Source organism: Vanacampus margaritifer, chromosome 17 (genome assembly GCF_051991255.1).
Source record: "Vanacampus margaritifer isolate UIUO_Vmar chromosome 17, RoL_Vmar_1.0, whole genome shotgun sequence".
NCBI lineage: Eukaryota > Metazoa > Chordata > Actinopteri > Syngnathiformes > Syngnathidae > Vanacampus > Vanacampus margaritifer.
The window spans coordinates 16,161,182-16,182,355 of NC_135448.1; the positions used below are offsets into that span (position 1 = coordinate 16,161,182).

At 40.0% G+C, this 21,174-nt stretch overlaps 2 protein-coding genes and 1 long non-coding RNA gene across 12 annotated transcripts; 1 reads left to right on the plus strand and 2 right to left on the minus strand.

Moving 5' to 3' along the window:
• The first annotated feature begins 562 nt into the window (after nucleotides 1–562).
• Nucleotides 563–5,304, plus strand: LOC144037848 (uncharacterized). Of its 6 annotated transcripts, none has more exons than XR_013289081.1 (5): nucleotides 563–769; nucleotides 1,859–1,928; nucleotides 2,661–2,763; nucleotides 3,310–4,478; nucleotides 4,650–5,304. XR_013289081.1 is itself a non-coding variant. In XM_077549734.1 (5 exons), exons 1-4 carry the CDS (start codon nucleotides 633–635, stop codon nucleotides 4,295–4,297), a joined length of 354 nt encoding a protein of 117 aa, XP_077405860.1. In that variant the 5' UTR covers nucleotides 563–632; the 3' UTR covers nucleotides 4,298–4,312; nucleotides 4,650–5,304. The 6 variants fall into 6 exon arrangements, 3 of the variants coding, with proteins under 3 accessions (XP_077405860.1, XP_077405861.1, XP_077405858.1); XR_013289079.1 differs by having other exon boundaries at nucleotides 4,254–4,478; XR_013289080.1 differs by having other exon boundaries at nucleotides 4,257–4,478.
• Nucleotides 4,177–6,094, minus strand: LOC144037849 (uncharacterized). Of its 4 annotated transcripts, none has more exons than XR_013289082.1 (10): nucleotides 5,944–6,055; nucleotides 5,755–5,881; nucleotides 5,624–5,653; nucleotides 5,335–5,549; nucleotides 5,123–5,196; nucleotides 4,998–5,047; nucleotides 4,676–4,749; nucleotides 4,516–4,596; nucleotides 4,369–4,460; nucleotides 4,177–4,293 (listed from the first exon to the last, which is right to left on the minus strand). It is a non-coding gene; the product is annotated as an uncharacterized LOC144037849 (long non-coding RNA). The 4 variants fall into 4 exon arrangements; XR_013289085.1 differs by having other exon boundaries at nucleotides 4,676–4,778; XR_013289084.1 differs by lacking the exon at nucleotides 5,755–5,881 and having other exon boundaries at nucleotides 5,944–6,077.
• A 6,525-nt stretch (nucleotides 6,095–12,619) lies between these two features.
• gja4 (gap junction protein alpha 4) lies at nucleotides 12,620–20,772 on the minus strand. 2 transcript variants are annotated; one of them, XM_077549605.1, is made up of 2 exons: nucleotides 20,680–20,772; nucleotides 12,620–14,006 (listed from the first exon to the last, which is right to left on the minus strand). In XM_077549605.1, exon 2 carries the CDS (start codon nucleotides 13,995–13,997, stop codon nucleotides 12,936–12,938), a length of 1,062 nt encoding a protein of 353 aa, XP_077405731.1. In that variant the 5' UTR covers nucleotides 13,998–14,006; nucleotides 20,680–20,772; the 3' UTR covers nucleotides 12,620–12,935. The 2 variants fall into 2 exon arrangements, with proteins under 2 accessions (XP_077405731.1, XP_077405729.1); XM_077549603.1 differs by lacking the exon at nucleotides 20,680–20,772 and adding an exon at nucleotides 16,644–16,803.
• Nucleotides 20,773–21,174: the final 402 nt, after the last annotated feature.

Genomic DNA, 21,174 nt, shown 5'->3' on the forward strand with positions numbered 1-21,174 from the left:
CAATTCATATCATACATACAGTACAGGCCATATTTTTGGACATGCTTTCTCATTCAATGCATTTACTTTATGCATGAAAACTTTGTGTGAACTGATGTCGAGTTATGTATTTAACAAACAAAAAAAGGTGAAATCATTGAAAATGTGTTTTATATTATGGATTCTTCAAAATAGCAATCCTTTGCTCTGGTTACTGTTTTGCATACTCTTGGCATTCTTACGTCTGGGAACTCCTTAACTCATTTACTGCCATTGACGGTTATAAACGTAAAAAAAATATTTCTCTTAGTTAAAAAATGTTTTTCTACTTTTGATAACAAGAGTATGAAAACCTAGACTTTTTTTATCGTACATTTAGAACATATATAAAATTTGTTTATTTTCACCTTTTCTTTTTTTGCTCGACAAATTTGCCCTCTAGTTTGTTATTCGCTACGGTGTTTATTATTTGTATTATTGTTATAATTATAATAATAATTATTATTATTATCATTTTTATGAGTAGTAGTATAATTAGTATTATTTTAGCTAGTTAGTTCTGGACTCAGCTGCGACCCGGAAGTTAAACACTGACCGGAAAAGGAAATGAAAAATTGTTTAGTTCGGCGTTTTTGTTTGTTTGTTTTGAGCACATGCTCGACTCCCAAGTTGCGTTAGTTGGTAATTTTGGAATGTTTACATGCACAGAGGCGTCCACAATAAAGGAATATTGTCTCCACGTCGACTGCTGCCCGTCAGCTGAAGAAAAGTGGCAACGTGTTGTGAAAAGGTAACTCGTGCTCAACTTTCCCACGTTTTTACTGCATGGTCCTCTAAATGTATATTTTTGTTTAAAAAGAACCATCGTCGCTTATTTAGCGTGTCCTCGGTTGACTCGATTAGATAAACTAACGAAACACGATACTATTGTCCAATGTAAAATGTGTTTATTTGGTCTACTTGTCGAAAACGAGAAAGTGTGAGATAATAATATTAAATACTAAAAAATAACATCAGGATTAACAAAAAAAATCCAGTTTGAGCATTTGAAAATGTTCTAATGACTCAGTATTTCTGATGCCTTGTGGGATTAGTTGATGCTGCATTCGAGAATGGTCGTAATTTATCCGACTTGCTTTTTCAGTTCCGACCTTCTGCGCAATTTAGCTTCATTTAATGTTTTTATCTCATATCATAAGCTTTTTATACAGTTCAGTAGTTCACCGTATAATTGCATGTAGGGAGATAGCGGCATAGTGCCACGTGCGTTGTGTTACGAATAGTTATGTCGTATATTTAGGAATGAAAAAAGCTATCTAGTGTTATACTCGAGTAAATTGTGGGTGGGTGTGACAATCAGTGGTACTTTAACTTTTACCATTTACGGTCTGTGTTTTCAAAGGGGTAGCCATTGTAGAGTGACGTCACATTGTAGTCCGTCGGTGAAATCGGGGTACTTTTTTTTCCGGATTTCGCAAGTGGGATTTAAAAAAATGAAAAAGAAAAATAATCGATTTTCGAGTTCAAGGGGGCGTTCCCGATTTCCTGCGGGGCAGCAGCGGTTGGCAAAGGCGCGGTCTTGTGCGGGTGGTGGGCGTGAGAAGGGTGGAGTCAGCCGAGCGGAGTGAGCGGGTGATGGGAGTGGCTTAAATTGGAATGCACTGACCTGCTTGCTCACTGCATGTATCACTTGTATTCTATGAAAAATCATCAACAGGCAGCCTGTAGTCAAAACTTCAATAATATGACATTTATCAACGAGTGACACGAATATTTAAGAGAATTTCAATTGTATGAAAGTCTAGTGTTTTATGCAAATTGGCACCTACGATATGCAAATGAGCATTACTCACCGCTTCCGTTTCTGTTTTCTTGACAGGATCGAGGCCGTTTGGGACATGGATGGGTCTGCGCTACAAGAATGCAATTGGAAAGCTGCTTTTCGACAGGTGTGTGTACTTTTTTTTACACCGAGGATGCCATGTTGTGTGCTTAAGGTGTGTCTGATGCCACTTTGCCATTTGTCAGTGCGCTGACTTGCGCTTGATCTACTTAGACACACACCAGAACAACATTCAATGGTTCTGAACATGTGCTTTTTTTTTTCTTTTTTTTTTACATCACATTGGTGTGGCTCAAATGATTGAAAAATTAAATATTTAGAAAATATAAAAACTTTTTTTTCTAATATATTAAAAAAAATCTTAGGTTGATATTATGTTGCCTGCTTATTCAAATAAATACTTTTTGTACAAAAAAAAATCTTCATAGCACATGTCCAGGAGCATTGAATGATGTGATGTTGTGTGGTTCCACTTGTGGATGAATCGAGTGACGGGTCAGCCCGTTAACAGCAACTTGTTGCTGTCTTGACTAATGTGTAGAGGTTCTGATAGTAGATAGAAAAGTCACAAGGTGCCCCTCAAGTGCACCTAATCAAGTGTCCAAATATTTAAAAAAAAAAAAAAAAGATTTGCTAAAAATGTTTCTGCTTTTACTGATGATTTCACATGCTAACCTTTGTTAACAATTTTTAGCCGATTTGGCATGATTGCTTACTCACTGTCAGTTTAAAAAAAAAAAAAAAATGGTTGAGCTGGGTAGCATCGGACTTAGCTGTGTTGTGAGTAATTTGATGTGAATGAGCATGACTGACTCCTTTTGTTTTTGTTTCCCGACAGGATGGGAGGAGGTCTTGGACCAACACGCAGCCAACAGACTCAAGACTTTTGGGACATGTCGGATGGTTCTGCACTCCATTGACAGCAAGCTGCTTCTGGACAGGTGCGTGCGCTATTTGAAGGCAAATGTTGTGTGCTTGAGGTATGTGATGTCACAAAGCCACTTCCCAATGCGCTTGAACCTCTGCTTGATTTCCGACACACACACAGCAGAACATCATTCAATGCTTGTGAGCATGTGCTTTGTGAAATGACATTGTTGTGGCTAAATGATTGAAAATGTTTGGCAAAATAACATGAAGGTCTTTTGAAATCCATCAATGGATGTTATTTTTGCCAACGTTTGAAAATAATGCTATTCAAACAAATGTCGAGAAGGATTGAATGATGTTCTTGTCTGTTAGTGTGTTTGTTGGCTTTCGGAGACGATGGCTCACTTGTGCTCATGTGACATCACACACACACACACAACATGGTGCCGTGTGTTGCTGCATCCATGTACAGCCTGTCAAGCAGTCTTTGTAACTTGAGCTCAACATGAAATGATTGCTGTGTCCAAAAAAGTGCTTGTCTCAAGTCAAATATATTGTTGAAGTGAAATGAGTGTCTCCGTGTTTGATTTCTAACTGCGCTGTGCTTGTATTTTCAGGGCCTTGAATGGATTGCACGTGGATTGTTCTTGAAGACGTTTGGCCTCACGTCCGAGCTGGCTTTCTGGCTTCATTTTCAAGGCCAGATGGCGGGATTTTTAACATGAATCGAGGAAGCCTGCTCGGACCAGGGGCCAAAACATCTTCAAGAACAACCTGAACAATCCACTTGCAATCCGTTCAAGAGCCCAATAATGTTTTTTTTGCTACTAGGAAGCTTCAAAATGCAAATGAATGGACATAAAAAAAATAAAATAAATCAATGATTTGCATAACTGGCCACGCCCTCTCTGTATTGACCAATCAGCTGGCTGCATGCAAAATAATTTGCATAACTGACCACACCCTCTCCGGATTGACCAATCAGCTGGCTGCATGCAAATAACCACACCCACTTTCCACACCGGAAATTGGATACATGGCCTAATTTGCATAAATCATGCCCATTTATGCAAATAAATGGTGCAATTTGCATAAACCACGCCCATTTATGGGGCTAGCCAATCAGATTCTGTTACTTATTACAGAACCCACCAATCAGATGGCTTCCTGCTCAATAATTTGCATAAACGTCCATTTATGGGGCCAACCAATCAGATTCTGGCAATTAAAGAACCCACCAGTCAGATGGCTTCCTGCGCAATAATTTGCATAACCATGCAATCTGGCCACACCCCTTTATTTAGCAAGATTTTTTTTCCCTTTTTTTTTAATTTTACAAGAAAAGTTATAATTCTTTCAAAATGTTTTTTTGCAGGTTTTCTAATGTTACAAGAAGAGTTCAGCAAAGTGGAAATGTTTCAATTTCTACTTTTTTTTTGCAGAGTAAATGTTGAAATGACAAAATGAAAAAGTAAAGATGTTTTGTTTCAAGTTTTTTATTAACACAAACAAAAAAACAACTGCAAGTTGTATGACTTCATTGCCTTCTCCTTGTGGTCAGCAGGTGAAGTTGCGAGCCAGCAGGAGCAGATCGTGCGGCCCTAAAACAAAACGACATCAGTGAGTCAAGTCAACTTGTTGTGCAGCAAACGTTTTTGAAATATGATGAAGCCCACCAGCAAAGAAGGGGATCCGACAACTTTTGTGGGATTTGGGCCGATCGCTCACACGGCTGCGTCGCCAGGAAGCCCGCCATGTTCCTCGGCACCTGCAGCAGAAAAACATTGTAAGACAGGAAAAGCTCGACAACATTCAAAGCTTACCGTCAACTTCAAGCTGATGGCATCAATTTAGCACCAAGAACACAAGTGTTGGACAAAAGTCACTGCCTGGTCTAGTGGACTCTACAATAACAAAAACGAAGTCAAGTGTTTTTTTTCTTTTTTCTTTAATGCAGCAAATTTGACAGAAGATGAAACCCACCAGTGCAGAAGAGGACCTGCGACTCGTTTCTGGGACGGTCAGTGATGACGCAGCTGCTTTCACAGGAAGATGACCTTGAAGAAAACATTGAAGTGACCTTCCACTTCGGCAGCGGACGAACCGACACACAAACAGGAGATGAGCAATGAACCAGTCTAGCTTCTACTTCAGTTTATTAACATGTGTCAACAATTAAAAAAAAAAAAAAAAAAAAAAAAAAGTGGTTAAGCTACTCCAGGGCCCAGAGATGCTTTGGCACCATTTAGTTAACAAAAGCAGAAGAAAACCAACGTCAACGTGTCAGCAAAGAAGGTAAATGTACCTTTTTTGAGGGTCCCGAGTGAAGCGCAGTTCAATGCAGCTTTGGGGAAACTACAAAAAGAGAGATGGTCAAATAGGTTTATCAAATGTTCACGTCAGCCATTTTGTTTTGCAGCATGCTCAAACCCAGCAATGGCCAGCCTTGTACACGTTTCTTGTTCTTCATGCAGCTCTGTTTCAAGTCAAAATGCCGTTTTTACCTGTACACATAGAAAAAAGCAGGACGTTAGGAATGGTCAGTGCAAATCACCTGGCATGTCTTTATCTTCCTCACCATGAACTAAAACAAATTAAAACATGATATCACATTTTAACGTGTATGAGTGTTTGTGTCTCACCAGTGACGACAACAGGGCTGGGCTGGACATCGTGTCAATGGCCTGGGCTGAAAGACACGGTGACATAATATGGTTAGCTTGGAAACATGCAAGCACGTTTAGCCAGTGTGGAGCAAAAAAATAAATAAATAAAAGCCTTCTAAGCCATGGTCAAAAAGATGGGGGAAGTAAGCAACTTGATTTCAAGGGGAGTCTATTCGCTTCAAGATGCAAGCCTGTGGACAAATGTAAAGAAAGTTAAGAGTTGATTTTCACTGAAGTTGCTAATGTACAAACGCTGGCAACTTACCTTCTGCCAAACGGTGCTTTTCTCCAGATGCTGGAAAGGGAAAAAGCACTTCGTGTTACTCAAGATCTTCCGTTTCCAAGTACCGTTCGGCGTTTAAGAACAAAGTTTTAACAAAGAAGTACTTTACTTACCGCGAGCATTTATTTCCGAACATGTCAAATAAATGCGTTGGTGTCATTTTAGCACGCGATTGACGTTGATTTATTGACCACGATCGCGCAAACATTTTAGCTAGCATGCTACCAAGGTGTTTGCATGCTGAAAAGGTGAACATGTTAAAAGTTACAACTACGAGTGTAATAAAAAATCTTTAAACAAACCTCTTGTAAAAGCTTTTGGTCATCTTGTCGAGATGTTGCGAACAGCAGGCGGAGGACGTCGACGTGATGCTGGCGAAGAAAGAAAGATCGCTCGTTCAATTAGTCACACCTTAAATAGGTTTTCGGTAACAACGTCATCACTTGCTGTTTTTTTCAAAAGCTTTATTGAACCAAGAAAACAAAAAAAAGTATTTCGACTGCATTTAGACAGAAAATCCTGATAAAATCAGTAAAGTATTTGATGGGGATCGAACCCTGCTCGTCTGTTCCAGAGGCCATGTCGTTAGCCATTCGTCTAAGCCGTCTTGAAACTTCCGGTTCTTTAGGTCAAATTTATGGTATAGGTATAGGGTGAAACGCTTCTTCCGAACTCAAATTAGTGTACAAACTCGATAAATTTGAGCTTCACAGCGAGGAAGTTGGCCGAGTGGTCAGTAACAATGGTTACCGTAACCACGGACCTGAGTTCGATTCCAGAGCCCTTCAGTTTTTATGAGATTATTTCTCAAATTATAGAAAATAAGGTAAAGGGCGGGAATCGAACGCGTTACCAACGGTACGGGAGTCCATATCTTATTTCACATGCCACCTGTTCACGTTCTTCTGCCAAAAAATTAATGAAGGTGATGAGTACGCTTCTTCCGAACTCAAATTAGTGTACAAACTCGATACATTTGAGTTTCATAATTGCGAAATTGGCTGAGTGGTCAGTAACAAAGGTTACCGCATTCATAGACCAGAGTTCCATTCCAGATCCCTTCAACTTTTATGAGATTATTTCTCAAATTATAGAAAATAAGGTAAAGGGCGGGAATCGAACCTGTTACCACCGGTACGGGAGTCGATGTTTTAATTCAAGTGCCACCTGATCATGTTACTTTGGCCAAAAATTAATGAAAGTGATGAGTAGCTTCTTCCGAACTCAAATTAGTGTACAAACTTGATAAATAAGAGTTTCACATAGGCGAAATTGGCTGAGTGGTCAGTAACAAAGATTACTGTATCCACAGACCTGAGTTCGATTCCAGATCCCTTCAGTTTTTATGAGATTGTTTCTCAAATTATAGAAAGTAAGGTAAAGGGCGGGAATCGAACCCGTTACCACCGGTACGGGAGTCGATGTTGTCATTTCATGTGCCACCTAATCGTGTTGCTCTGACCAAAAATTAATGAAAGTGATGAGTACGCTTCTTCCAAACTCAAGTTAGTCATTCACAGCGAGGAAATTGGCCGAGTGTTCAGTAGCAAAGGTTACCGTATCCACAGACCTGAATTCGATTCCAGATCCCTGCAATTTTTATGAGATTATTTCTGGAATTATAGAAAATAAGGGAAAGCGCGGGAATCGAACGCGTTACCACCGGTTCGAGAGTCGATATTTTATTGCACATGCCACCTAATCACGTTGCTCTGACCAAAATTAATGAAGGTGGTGAGCACGCTTCTTCCCAAATCAAGTTAGAAGTTATTTACTCAGAGGTACCCCCAACCTTCACCCCTCCCCACCAGCCATTATATAATTTTTTTATGGGTGTTACTTTCAATTCACACATACACATGCTGGTCGTCAGCTATGTAATCTACTCAAGTACGAATCCAACGATTGTTATATATATTAATTAACAGTTCACGAACAATTCAATCCTATTTCCATTCATCCACAGGAGGGCAGTATTGCATCGTGTCTCAGTTGCTTCTCAGTTTTTCTCTGAATTTTCACTAAACTTTGCTTGACTCCACCCACACGGATTCTCAACGATTCTTCTTTTTTTGTCGAACTATTATTTCCTTGGTGGCTTTAACGATGCGCGTCTTATAACGGCACGCTTATTGTTTTATCACATTATTGAACAATTACAAACGAGCCGAAACCCGGATATGCTAACCTGAAACGTCACCCTTCCAGGGAGTGCGCCATTTGCTGGGGGCATGTGGTACTGCACCCAACCCACAAATTTTTATGTGGACTTCTTTTCCCACAACTTTTGAACCCAATGGCCTCGAGCAGTGTTTCTCAATCCTGGTCCTCGGGGCACACTATCCAGCCTGTTGTCCACGTCTCCATATTGCAAAGCAGGTGAGGATTGTTATCAGGCTTCTCCTGAGCTTGCTCATGAGCGATCATTGGAATGACATGCGTCGGTCGACACAAACCACATCACATCTGGATAGATTAAATATTTTTTATTTGCACAAAACCGAGATCAGAAAAAGTGCATGAGGTGAACACAGAAGACTTGAAGGGAAAAAAAAGTTAGGGAACAACACTAATAACCTTTGACCTCCGCCGAACACCCGAGTCATAAATGGACGTCAGGAGGCTTTTAAAATAAAACTTGCAGAGAATGACAGTTTTGTTCTCGCAAGCCTTTCCTGTTTTGAATAATAATATCCGATCTTCCAAGCCCCGGGACCTTTTCACATGCATTGCACCAGAAAGTTATTCATGGGAAAGACGACGAGACTCCGGTTTGCTCACCACTCTTACTTTTCAGAAAGGATGGATGTGAAGCTTGAATCTGCATGGGGAGGAAGCGGGAGTGTGTACGTCTGCGTCCTTCGGGGAACAATTAGAGGACAGGTAACAATGGAGCGGCGACTCCTCCAAACTGGACAGCACTGTGGGAACTCAAGTCCAAGGCTCCTGGGAAAGTAGAAGGGGGATGTTGGGGGGCGTTCCATTGTTCCTGCTGGATGATGGTGGACAATTACGGAAGCGTATTGCATTCACTTTGAGGGAAAAAAAAGTCCTGTTTTTCTGACTAATTTTTGGAAGGGAGTTTTGTTTTGTTTTATTGAATATTTTAACCCCTGTTTTTTTTTGTAGTATTTTTCTTCTGTTTTTCTGAATACTTTTTAAAATGTTTTTCTGATACATTTTTCCCTGTTTTATAAAATAATTATTTTTCAGTTTTTATGAATATTTATTTTCTGTTTTATTGAATATTTTCCCCCTGTTTTTTGTGTGTAATTTTTTTCTGTTAAAAAAATATATATATATTTTCCTCTGTTTTTCTGAGTAATTTCCCCCTGTTTTATAAAATAATTATTTTTCTGTTTTTCTGAATATTTGCAGTATACAGCATAGTAAAAGAGAATATTTTTGGTAGTTGTTGAGTTAGAGTGCAGTCCATCATCCTCCTCTTGACTTTTGATGGGCAGCGTCGAACAAAGCCCACTGCAGCCCCCCCCCCCCCCCCCCCCCATTGTCAGGGTGAAATGTTCCTCAGTGGACCGGTCCCAGTGGGGAAACAATAGTGGAAGAGGAAACAGATACAGACCCACTTCCTGTCCAGAATCTAAATTTAGTGATTGCAGAATAGTTTTGTTTTGTTGAGGTGTAAAATGCCCAAATTGAGGACTGGATATTGTTATGGATACACGGAGAGTCGTTTGTCAGCATGAAAGTCCAGGAAACAAAAGAAAGTTGGCATACATGTTAACAGTAAACACTAAAGAACGATAATTACATCATTATGTTCAAATTTTTTTTTTGAACCCAGCCACTCCAATGCCATAGCCAGTTTTCGTTATCCCTGCCTATATAACATTTGCGTGTAAATAACTTTATGCTCATTTTCTTGCTTTTTAGTTTCTGTGCCTTCATTAAAATGATCGAGGAACGCCATCGACGTTAATTGACGTCAACTATGTGGTTGTTGTTTTTTTTTCTTCAATGGGCAGCGCAACATCTTTCATGAATGAGCTGGGGGGGGGGGGGGTCAAACAACAACAAACTCATTCACTGCCAGCCCAGTAAAAATCGATGTTTTGACGTCTATAGCCGTCATTGGCAGCGAATGAGTTATGGGAACACCATAGCACAGGTCTTGCACTGATGAAAGAAGAGACTCTAATCTTTTTTTTTTTTTTGGTAGGGTCCATTTTTTTTATATATATATAGTAATAGAACACAATATTCTGTGGGCCAGTAAAACAGCCAGGAGCGAAGGGGGTTGCATCAGTGAAAATGGCTGGTAGTGAATGAGTTAATGGCACGTTCCTTTAGTTTTGCTCGATAGTTAGTTGCGCTGGAACCCAGAGACAGCGGAAACAATGAAAACAGCAAAGGCCCCAGAATTGAACCCTGTGGAACACCATACGTTCCATTATACATTTGCATCCATACGACAAATCGTGTCCTATCAGGAAGTCGGATTTGTCTTCGGGGTTGTTTTTGTCGAGATTTGTGGCTTTCTTCGCGTTTATCAGCAACACGTGGCTTACCAACACAGTGAGGAAATGCATCAGCAATGACTCCGACAATCTCAGGAAGCGCAGTCACAATGGCTGTCCATCCCAAAAAGGGTTGATGTAGGACCGTAAGGACGACCCGTCATTCACGATGACTCATCATCTTATTCACATTAGCTTATTTGTGTGACGGATTCTGACGGCGGCGAACGTAATAAAGAATGTTGGCACTTCATCTTCCCTGGTTTTTGGTCGGCAGCTCCGACGACAATACAGGTCGACCCCTGCAATCTGTTGAATGCCCCCCCCCCCCCCCGCCCTCCCTGTTTGGCTCAGTGAAAACACCCACGTTAACAATAACAGGGTTGTGCCCAACGCGGACGGCTGCACGCGTGCACCCGCCCACCCGTACCGAGATAATAGGACGGCGCGGGAATGCCAGCCAAGTTTTAGTGAATAGACTTGGAAACCGGCAACTTTGGAAGGTTGTTTGGATTGTTTCGAGTTAACAATATCTGCCAATTCATCTTTGACGGTGCCAGAACATAATAAAAGTTCCTCTTTGAAGACGGTCTTCCGATTATTGTGTACCACGTTTCCATTCAACTGCAGTGAAATGAAAGCATTTAAAAAAATAAACAAGAAACTTGAATGCCTACAATCCCAATTATAATCACAGCCAAATTGAACTTCAATCGTAATTATAATTTTATGGTAAACCAGTCCAGGGCATACCTTTCGCTTAAAGTCATCTCACCTGCGACTTAATGAGGACCAGTGCTGGTGAAAATGGAAGCTAGTAAAGCCAAAGTCTTGTTTTTATCTCAATTACTAGCCATGAAAACAGTTTTAACAATGAGACGTCTCTTTGGGATTTTCAACAGAGCTAGCAAAAGTGCTCAACCGCCTTCATTTTACAATATAATTGAATACGTTGTTGTTTATATGACATCAATATTCGAGTTAAGGTGAAAATTTTGGATTCTGAAACATTCGGGATAACCCGTATAAGCGTGATTAGTGATTAGTCCTACACTGCAAAAAATGCCGTACTAAAAATAAGCAAAAATATCTTAAAATTTCGACAAATTCTCTTACTTTCTGACTTTTCAGACACACACATGAGTATATATACAGTACACACACACAAAATAAAGTGAAAATGCCGCAGAAAAATCACTGTATTCAAGTTACACTCACTTAGCGATTGGCAACGTAAGATGGCCGCCACACATACATAAGTAGTTCCTGTGACAAAGATTCTTTGCGGACAAAGCGTTTGCCTAACACAAGCCAATGTTTTGTTCACAGGTGCTAACACTCAATTGCGTTTATGTGACCAAACATTTGGGTTCGAAAAAGGGTAACCCTGGGGTCTTATTCAGTGTTTGTGAGTTTTGAGTAAATGATTGCCGTTACTCCCTGATCAGCGGTAGTGAAAGACATGAGGAATGTTAGCCAACCAACATCATTCACTTGTGACGGTTTATCCTAACTTTATTTTCCAATAAATAAACAAAACATTTTATATAAATACATATTTCATTGATTTGGCACCTTCTGTACCACCTTTAGTCCATCTTGTTTCCTGTCAGACCCATTTGAAGCATCCAAGCGCCGGGAGCTGGTTGAGTAGACGCTAAAAGCTAAACTGTGCCAGAGTTTTCATTTTCTGGACCTGGGTTCAGAAGATAAAAACCCTACCACAGTTTGGCTTTAGCCCCAGGTGCTAGCTAGCTAGCTCCCTAACTAGCTCGCATGGTGCTCGTTTACCTGCTAGCTAGCAGGTCCAGAAAATAAAAACCCTGCGACAATTTGGCATTTTCTGGACCTGGGTCCAGAAGGTAAAAACCCTACCACAGTTTGGCTTTAGCCCCAGGTGCTAGCTAGCTAGCTCCCTGACTAGCTCGCATGGTGCTCGCTTACCTGCTAGCTAGCAGGTCCAGAAAGTAAAAACCCTGCCACAATTTGGCATTTTCTGGACCTGGGTCCAGAAGGTAAAAACCCTATCACAGTTTGGCTTTAGCCCCAGGTGTGAGCTAGCTCCCTAACTAGCTCGCATGGTGCTTGTTTATTGCTAGCTAGCAGGTCCAGAAAGTAAAAACCCTGCCACAGTTTGGCATGGTGCTAGCAGGTAAACGAGCACCATGGGGGCTAGCTAGCTAGCTAGCTAGCTAGCACCTGGGGGTAAAGCCAAACTGTGGCAGGGTTTTTACTTTCTGGACCTGGATTTGCCACCTCTGTTTGGCACCTCTCAAAAATCCAACTGGTGGTCGGTCAGTAGTCCATTGTAGTGAGCCGATTGGAATCCTCACAAGTCCCAAGTTCTGTTATCTAGCCTCTGACTAAGTCACCAAATGCGAAACGGGAAGCAAACAGTACGTGTGCATCTGCAAAGCCATTATCCTCTCGGGAGCGGAGCTTAGACCGGAACATTCCATCATACGGGCTAAGAGGAACTCTAGGGATGACAATGCGGACCTCAAGGGAATGTATTTATTTTTATCCGTTATACAACTCTCTTAAATGCTCCCATAACATCCGGCGCCCTCGACCCTTTTTTTCTTTTTCACATATTCAAGCTATTTAATGTAGCACCTTGTGACCGTCAAGTTTTTGGTTGCCTTGGGGAACAGTTCTTCAAAATAGGTCCGTTATCAGACCAATGTTTTTTGAAGCATGTTGCTGCCTCCGAGGCACTCGGGTTCACAGTGCAACTCTTGTCTGTTATTTCAGCTACCTCTTTTTCCAGTGTCATGTGCAAACAAGCATGTTAGAATCATAACAAAATGTCTGGCTCAGACATAGTGCTTCTGTTTCGACGCTCCCCTGTGGTTGTCCTTTGTCTTTTGTCCGTAGTGGTTCCTGGGTGAACGGGATGTCCTCATGGCCTCCATGCAGTTCGTATAGCTGGGAAGCACGTCGCTTCCGGCCTCCGCCGGCTCCCAGTTGACCGTTATGGCCAGATCGCCGAAACTCTCACAGGGGTTCGTGTAGCCCGTGGACTCGCTCGGGCTCCCGGTGTAGGACTCTGGCGTTTCATCCCGGGCCTCCGGGGCCTCCGGTCTGGCCGCCGACGCCGCTACCTGCTCGGAACGTTTTAGGTAGACTTGACCCTGAGAGCGGTAGCGTTTTTTCAGCCGGTGGGAAATTGCGAGCTGGAGCAGATGAAGGAGCTCGATGAGGTTGAGCAGCAAGGAGACGGCGGCGATGGCCTGAGTGTAGATGGTGAAGATGGTCTTCTCGGTGGGTCGGGAGACGAAGCAGTCCACCGTGTGGGGGCAGGGGAAGCCTACGCACTCGAACTTCGCTTCGATCAGGAAGCCGTCGTAAAGGAACCACAGCCCCAGGATGAAACCGACCTCCAGGAGAACTTTTAGGAGGATGCTGAAGGTGTAGGCGCATAACAGCTTGCCTTTCAGTTTCGGCGCTTCTGGTTGGCTCCTCTCAGGGACGCTTCCTTTCTGAGCACCCCGCTCTTTATTTTTCTTGTGCCTTTCCGCGACAGCTCCGCCTTCTTCCGGCCGCTCGTCCTCCGCAACTTCCTCCTTCGCCGACCGTATGGCCACGTATCCAAAGTAGAAGATGGTCGGCGTGGAGACGAAGATAACTTGGAGGACGAAATAGCGAAAGTGGGAGATAGGGAAGGCTTTGTCGTAGCAGACGGCGGTGCAGCCCGGTTGCCGCGTGTTACAAACGAAGTCCGCTTGCTCGTCGTCCCAGGCGGACTCCACGGCTGTGCCGAGGACCAGCATGCGGAACAGGAAGAGAACGGTGAGCCAGACGCGGCCGACGCCTGTCGAATACTCCTGGCCCTCCTCCAGCAGGTGCTCCAGAAAGGACCAGTCAGCTCTGGACATCCTCTGATCCTGCGAGGACAAGGACCAGGAAGGAATCATCAGAATCGGAGTTTGGTAGGCTAGTCACGTTCAAACTTCATGGGACTCAGAAGACACCTGCCACCACTTAACATCCCTTTGATAAAGGCCAAATAAAATTCAGATGTTCTAGTAGGCTTTTCCTGACATTTGATTGCTTTCCAGCAGAAGCCGAAATGTTTTGTACCGTTTTGAACTGTTCATAATATGGTGCTCGTTTGCTATTGGCTATCGACCAATCACAGCGCAGCTTTAGAAAACACGTGAGCTGTGATTGGTCATTGCTTGAGCGTCATCTTCAGTCGACAAAATGGCCGCCCCCTCAGATGGATGAATCCGGCTGGATTTTGCTTCATAACTCATATTCCAAAAATGTAATATTAATCAGAATGTCATGTTTAGAATAGTGAGGTCACATATAACACATTATTGTCAAGAAATGTTTGAGGTTGACTTCCACTTTAACTCATTCACTGCCATTGACGGCTATAAACGTCAAAATTTCATTTTAACTATTTCTATTTAACATTTTTTCCCTATTTTGTTAACAAGAGTATGAAAACCTAGAATTTTGTATTGTACATTTAGAACATATATGAAATTTGTGATTAATCGCGAGTTAACTAGTGAAGTCATGCGATTAATTACAATAAAAAAAAAATTCATCGCCTCTTCCCCCTAATTTTTTAAAAATAATAATAATTTATGGCAGTGAATGAGTTAAAATAGTTTTACGATATGTGGGTGCAAAACCAGTCAAGGATGATTTAATTTGAAAGCGGAACGATTCAATTCCTGATTTGATATGGCTTGGTCCGAGACGGTATGATGCAATGCCACTTTTTGTTGTCATTTTAAATACATTGAAATGAACTTGTCTGTACTGTAAATGTGGAACAATTAGATTGAGTTGGATTCAATGCAACCACATCTTTTAAATAAAATAAAAAACAACATTTTCCGGTTCAAACCGTTTTTTGTTACACCCCAACTGAGAAGATTACGGTGAAACTACATTTTCCAAATACCTCTTCTCATCCAAACTTGATGCGTTCCTGAATGTTCACAAGGCGCTAAAATGAGGCAGGTCAGCCCAAAACAAAGCCCCTTTTATCAGAATCTTTTTTACTTCTTTTTTTTTTTTTTTTTTAACAATAGTCATTTCTTTGTGTTCAAATAGGACACAGCAATAGTTGCTTGCAAGTATGTTTTTCTTTTTTCTTCCAATCATTCTAAACATCGCTAATGAGCCGCCACCGCTTTTACATCTGCATTTGCGAAAACAGCAACACTTAACACCTAACTGGTATTTTATTTCTGCACCAGGCGTTTTAACGAGCACGCATCTAATGCATAAGTGCGTAATTATGTAGGTTTATTAAAGTCTCTGCTAAGTGGCATCCCCCCCTCCGCACTTTTACTAGGGAGCGAGGTTGGCTATTGCCCCCCTATTGCTTCTTCCATGAGCTCAGTCTTGTTACAATGGTCTTCCAAACAACCTCCACTCCCACAAAAACAAGTATACCGTGCTTAAATATTGACGATCATGAATGTAAACATCTAACTTTTTTAGGATTCTTATAAAAGCTTTTTTCCAGCAGTGCTATTAACTCGTTCACTGCCATTGACGGCTATAGACGTCAAAGATTCATTTGAACTATTTCTATTAGTTTTACATTTTTTCCACATTTGTTAACAAGAGTATAAAAACCTAGAATTTTTTTTATTGTACATTTAGAACAGATATAAAATTTGTGATTGATCGTAAGTTAACTATTGAAGTCATGCAATTAATTAAAATAAAAAAATGTAATCGTCTGACACCCCTAATTTTTAATAATCTTTTTTTTCAATCGTTAACTCACAAGTAATCACAATTTTTATATCTGTTCTAAATGTACAATATATATATATATTTTTTTTATAGGTTTTCATACTCTTGTTAACAAAAGTGGGGGGGAAGTGAAACTAATGGAAATAGTTCAAATGAATTTTTGACGTCAATGGCAGTGAATGAGTTAATCGAAATGAGGACAAATCAGCGATGCAATGTGAATCTTCATTTGGGTACAAAATGATTGCTATAATTGCATCGTGACTTGAGAGGAATCGCAAATGGGGAGTGTTTAATGATAATGAGACAGTAGTTTGTCGGGAAGCCACACACACACACACAAACACACACACACTAACACACACACACACACTATACATCTGAGTAAACATCCTGTGAGGAGCGAATTTGGGTACCGCTGTGACACTTTTTTTTTAGAGTACTTTTTGTTTTACTGTTAGCTCAGCCCTGCTAGACAAAAAACGGGGGCAAAAATAAATCCCACATAAAGTCAAGTCATGGATATTTATGACTAAATATCGCCACTTTCATTTAGAATGTAAACATTCCTCTAAGTATTGAATAAGTCAAAATAAATTAAGTGAGATGTAAGCAATAGCAACTTTATAGTTACTGTAAACATGCAAACATTTCTAAATCTTTGAATTATACACGGTAGAAAGTTTTATTAATTAGTATGCGAAGGTTATATAAGGCTATTCTTTTTAGAAATTCATACGTATTTGATTATTATTATTTCTACAAAAAGACGTCCATTTCAAGCCCGTTTTTACCTTTCTCTCTCGCGGAAGGTCTCAGTCTCCCAGCTTGCCCTCCCTTTTAATGCTCCTCTGAATCCTATTCGTCTTCTTTAAAAAGATTCCGTGTCATCGGAAAAATAAAGTGAGGAGAACTTTCCCATGCTTCCGAGTTCACTTCGGCCCTCCCTCAGGAACTCTGTCCAGGAAATGGGATGGGGCAACTCTATAGTACGTGACCCTCATTTGCGCTCCTCATTTGGGGGCAACGACACAAGACGTGTGTGTTTTTTTTTTTTTTTGTGTGCGTGCCTTTTACGTCATGCTCAATAGACATTTCAATAAATTCAAATTTTAATCAGAACAAGAAAAGGAGGGAATTATGCATTTATTTATTTTTTATGAAAAAGTTGAATTTTCCGTTAAATTCATTATCACCATCTCAAATTTAGAAATCCTCCACGCGGCGACACAATCCTTCACTTGTTTGCCCTCTTTAAGAATTTACTAATCAAGATTCATGATGTAATTTTCCACTCTGCCGCCAGGTGGCGCCAGTCACCCAAAAACAACGCAGACGCATGCTGGATGACTTATTTTGTTTGTTTTGCAGCAATGGTTTTTATTGACCTGTTAAAAGTTTATAACCCGCAAGCGCTGCAAAATCCACCCAAAAGAAAAAGAAAAAAAATATTATATAGAATAGGTAATGCTGCATTGTAAAAAATTCCAATGTTATTGCTTTGTTTCTAATATGTCAACGAGCCATGTGTGTGTTGAGCTAACATGTTTAACTAATTCGAGTGTGAATAGATTTAGTAAGCACTTTTGTCAACATTTTTTCAAGGTTAGTCATACAAAAAAAAAGCATTTCAAATGTTAGAATTTGAATTTATCATTAGTGCTCTTGCGCAATCAAGTCCTAGAAATGAGAAGAATAGAAAATTGCCATTCATTTCATGCAATTTCAAGGAAAATACTGTATTGGGATATTGAGGTCCTTCTTTAAAATGATCTCTTTTTTTTATGTATGAAAAAGACACTTTCCATTTTTCTTTTACAGAAACGTGCTATTCGTGTTGTTTGCGGTTGTGGATACAGAGACCACACTAGCCCATTATTATTTATACAACTAAAAACGTACAAATTGAATGAAATTGAATCGCCTTAAAAATATGTATAAAGCCCATCAGGAAATTTTACTAGTTAATATACAAACTAAATTTATAAAAAGGGAAATATAGACGAAAACAAAAATAACTATGCATTTCAACAATCTGGATCGTAAAAACAAAATCTTCTCAGTCTTTTTTTTTTTTTTAAAGCATTAAAGCACAATTACTGCAAAAAATTTTTTTTTTTTAGTTGATCAGGGGCAGACAAAATAAGTTTTACTTCTTTCTGTCCCCTTTCATTTTTTTTTTGCTTTACTTTGAATTTCAATATTGCCTTTTTTTTCCTTTTAAAAATGAATGAAATAAATGGATTAAAAAGTACTAGTGGTATCCGTACTTGGAATTGGTATCGGTGACCACTCAAGAGTACTCGTTACTGGTATCAGTTTTGAAAAAAAGTGGTATCAAAAATCCCTACTAACTATTGCATTTCAACCATTTGGACTTGTTTCGTTACAGTGCAGAAGATAAACGAATGAAATAATTTGCCATATTTCTACTTTTTTTTTTATGTTTTTTTTTTTTGTGTGCAAAAAAACCAGCATCCCGTACAATATGCGCTTGTTTTGAAGTCGAGCTAATGCAAAAGCGTGTTCGTCTTGCTCCTGCTGAATATGCAAACGGAATATACCAGGCAGTAAAAACATTGCTGGAAGCCAAGATGTTCTCTTATCAGTTTTGTCCGGGAAAAAAACAAAACAAAAACAAAACAAAACCGCAAAACCGCATACCGTTTTGAGCATTCAACCGCAACATTGAAACTGTGAATAATTTTGTGCAGAAATATATTTGCGCATGACTGTGACGCCTCCAAATGTTGTCATCACCACTCAGTCAAACCAAAGCCTTTAGTCAGAGGTCGTCTCCCCAAGGTTCGACCCAATCAACGGCCGCGTCCTAAAACGGAGATGGGAAGGCCAGCGGAAAAAAAAAAAAAAAAGGTGCGCTGTCAAAATCGAATTGAAAGTAAATCATCTTGACAGATCATGTTACGTCCCGGCCTCGTTTCATCTGCAGACGAGCGGAGAAAGGAAGCCAGCCAGCCAGCCAAGCCGGCGGAATACAAGTGTTTGCATTCAGGGGATGTGTTCTGCTTCCTCATGTTTGCAGTCTTCCTCCCTGCGTGTGCAGTTTGCAATTAAACTAATTGCCTGGTTCGGCTCAGCCGGTCTCTCACCAGCAGGCCCACAATCGCTCTTTTACATTCATTGTGTGCATGCGTGAACGAGATGATGACATCATCGATACAATGTTTGTTTGGATTTGTGAAATCTTATTGTGGGTAAAATGCCGATGTCGATTATATGAGGCGGCAAACAGGGTTGGTAAAAGGAACCGGTTTCGCGTTTGGATGCAAAATAATGAAAAAATGCTGAGGCAACAAATCATGCTTGCAGTTATGATTTTCCACATGAATAAATAATGACATTTTTTAGTCAGTCCTGCCTTGCGTCGCTAAATTAATAAACGCCGCTACTGCCGGGAGACAAAAACAAAACCTGTCGATCATGTTTCAGCTTGTGAGAGGGAAACAGTTCAGACCATTAAACAAAGCAAAAAAAAGTACATAAAAAATTATATATATTAGGGGTGTTATATATATCGCAATTCTCGAATCGATTCGATTTTTAAACTTACATTTTTTATGGGAATATTCAACAAAACGTCTTACATAGAGTTAGGATTTACACATAAACTCATTCACTGCCATTGACGGCTATAGACGTCAAAAAAAATATTTGAACTATTTCTATTAGTTTAACTTTTTTTTTCCACTTTTGGTAACAAGAGTGTGATTAATTAACTAGTGAAGTCATGCAATTAATTACAATAAAACAAAATGTTATCGCCTGACGCCCCAAATTTTTTCTTTTCTTTTTTAAATCACATCAGGCGAATTAAATTTTCAATTGTGATTAATCACATGACTTCAATAATTAACTCACGATTAATCACAAATTTTACATCTGTTCTAAATGTACAATAAAAATTTTTTTTTTTTTAAAAGTGGAAAAAGTGTAAAATTAATAGAAATAGTTCAAATGAATTTTTGACGTCTATAGCCGTCAATGGCAGTGAATGAGTGAAGCATGGAAGAATGTTATATTAATGGAACATTAAGCCTTAATATTTTATTTCAGTGCGGTTCAAACATGAAACAGACTGCAACCTGTTTGTTAAATGCAGTGGCTCAGTTATAAGCCTCCATTTTCAGATAAATAAATACCTTTTCATACAAACCTTACAGTGTACATGTACAAGTTTATTGATTAGTATTTTCTAAATTTGAGTAAAAAAAAAAAAAAATCGCAATAATCAATTTATAGATTCATATCGGGATTAATCAGTATGGAATCGAATCGTGACCTATGAATTGTGATACGGATCGAAACGCCGTACTAGGCAATTCACACCCCTAATATATATATATATATATATATATATATATGCAATACCATTTCAATCTGGAATACTTGAATAGTCCAGAAAACTTTTCCTTTTTGCATTATTAACTACTGCCAATCTTGTATACACTGCCCCTTTAATTGCCATTGTTTTTAAATTGCTCCTACGTACACCCTCCCCCCCGTTGCTCCTTCAGGATTCCATCTTTGTGATATTAGGATGCATTGCGTTATTGTCAAACCGTATCAAAGTGAAGCCACGCATATCCAGCATATACTGTGCAATATTTGTAAATGCAGCAGAACTGCTACTATCAGCCGTTTGTTTTCGGTAAAAGGTGTCACAGAAACATGAGCGATGGATGCCACAACCTTGTTTGTTGCAAGATAAAAAAAAAAAAATGCATGACACTGGCAGGGCTTTATATCTTTTTTGGAGTGAACGCAGTTGGCACATGACTGAATTCGACTCCACGTCCAATCAGAGCTTACCTTGCCGGCATCGTTAGGGGGAGGGACACCTTTAGTGACAGTCGCTCTTGACTGACAGCTTAAAGCCGTTGACGGCTAGTAACGGTTTTGGTCGGGAAGCCGAAAATGTTGATGAACAAAATTCCCCACACTGAAGTCTCATCTTTGTTTGGGAATCAACGCGGCGGCTGTTGTGTTCAGCTCATTCTGTCCAGTGGGGATGAACTCTGACCTGAGGTGAAACCAAACTATAAATACATGCAGTAATAATAATAATAATAAAGTTGATTCTGTAGACCTGTGAACTAATTCATATTCATGTTTTTTGTATGCTGGCAAACCCAATAAAGCAAAACTGATTTTCCTTTAGCCTTCTTTCAATTAGCATTAGCATGGATACAGCAAAGTTCAGATCGGAGCCTGCTGAGGAATGTTGGAAGTGAATGCAAATTTCCTCGAGTGCTTTGCAATAACTCATCCATCAGTGGATAATTGTGAGAAATAGTTGTCATCGGT

What these genes read in the sequence shown, in the direction of transcription:
- LOC144037848 (XM_077549732.1), top strand. Translation starts at nt 633, where the DNA reads ATGCTCGACTCCCAAGTTGCGTTAGTTGGTAATTTTGGAATGTTTACA. An exon ending in GGAAAGCTGCTTTTCGACAG is followed by an intron (nt 1,929 to 2,660) that starts GTGTGTGTACTT and finishes GTTTCCCGACAG; the next exon opens with GATGGGAGGAGGTCTTGGAC. An exon ending in AGCAAGCTGCTTCTGGACAG is followed by an intron (nt 2,764 to 3,064) that starts GTGCGTGCGCTA and finishes CTTGTCTGTTAG; the next exon opens with TGTGTTTGTTGGCTTTCGGA.
- gja4 (XM_077549605.1), bottom strand. Translation starts at nt 13,997, where the DNA reads ATGTCCAGAGCTGACTGGTCCTTTCTGGAGCACCTGCTGGAGGAGGGC.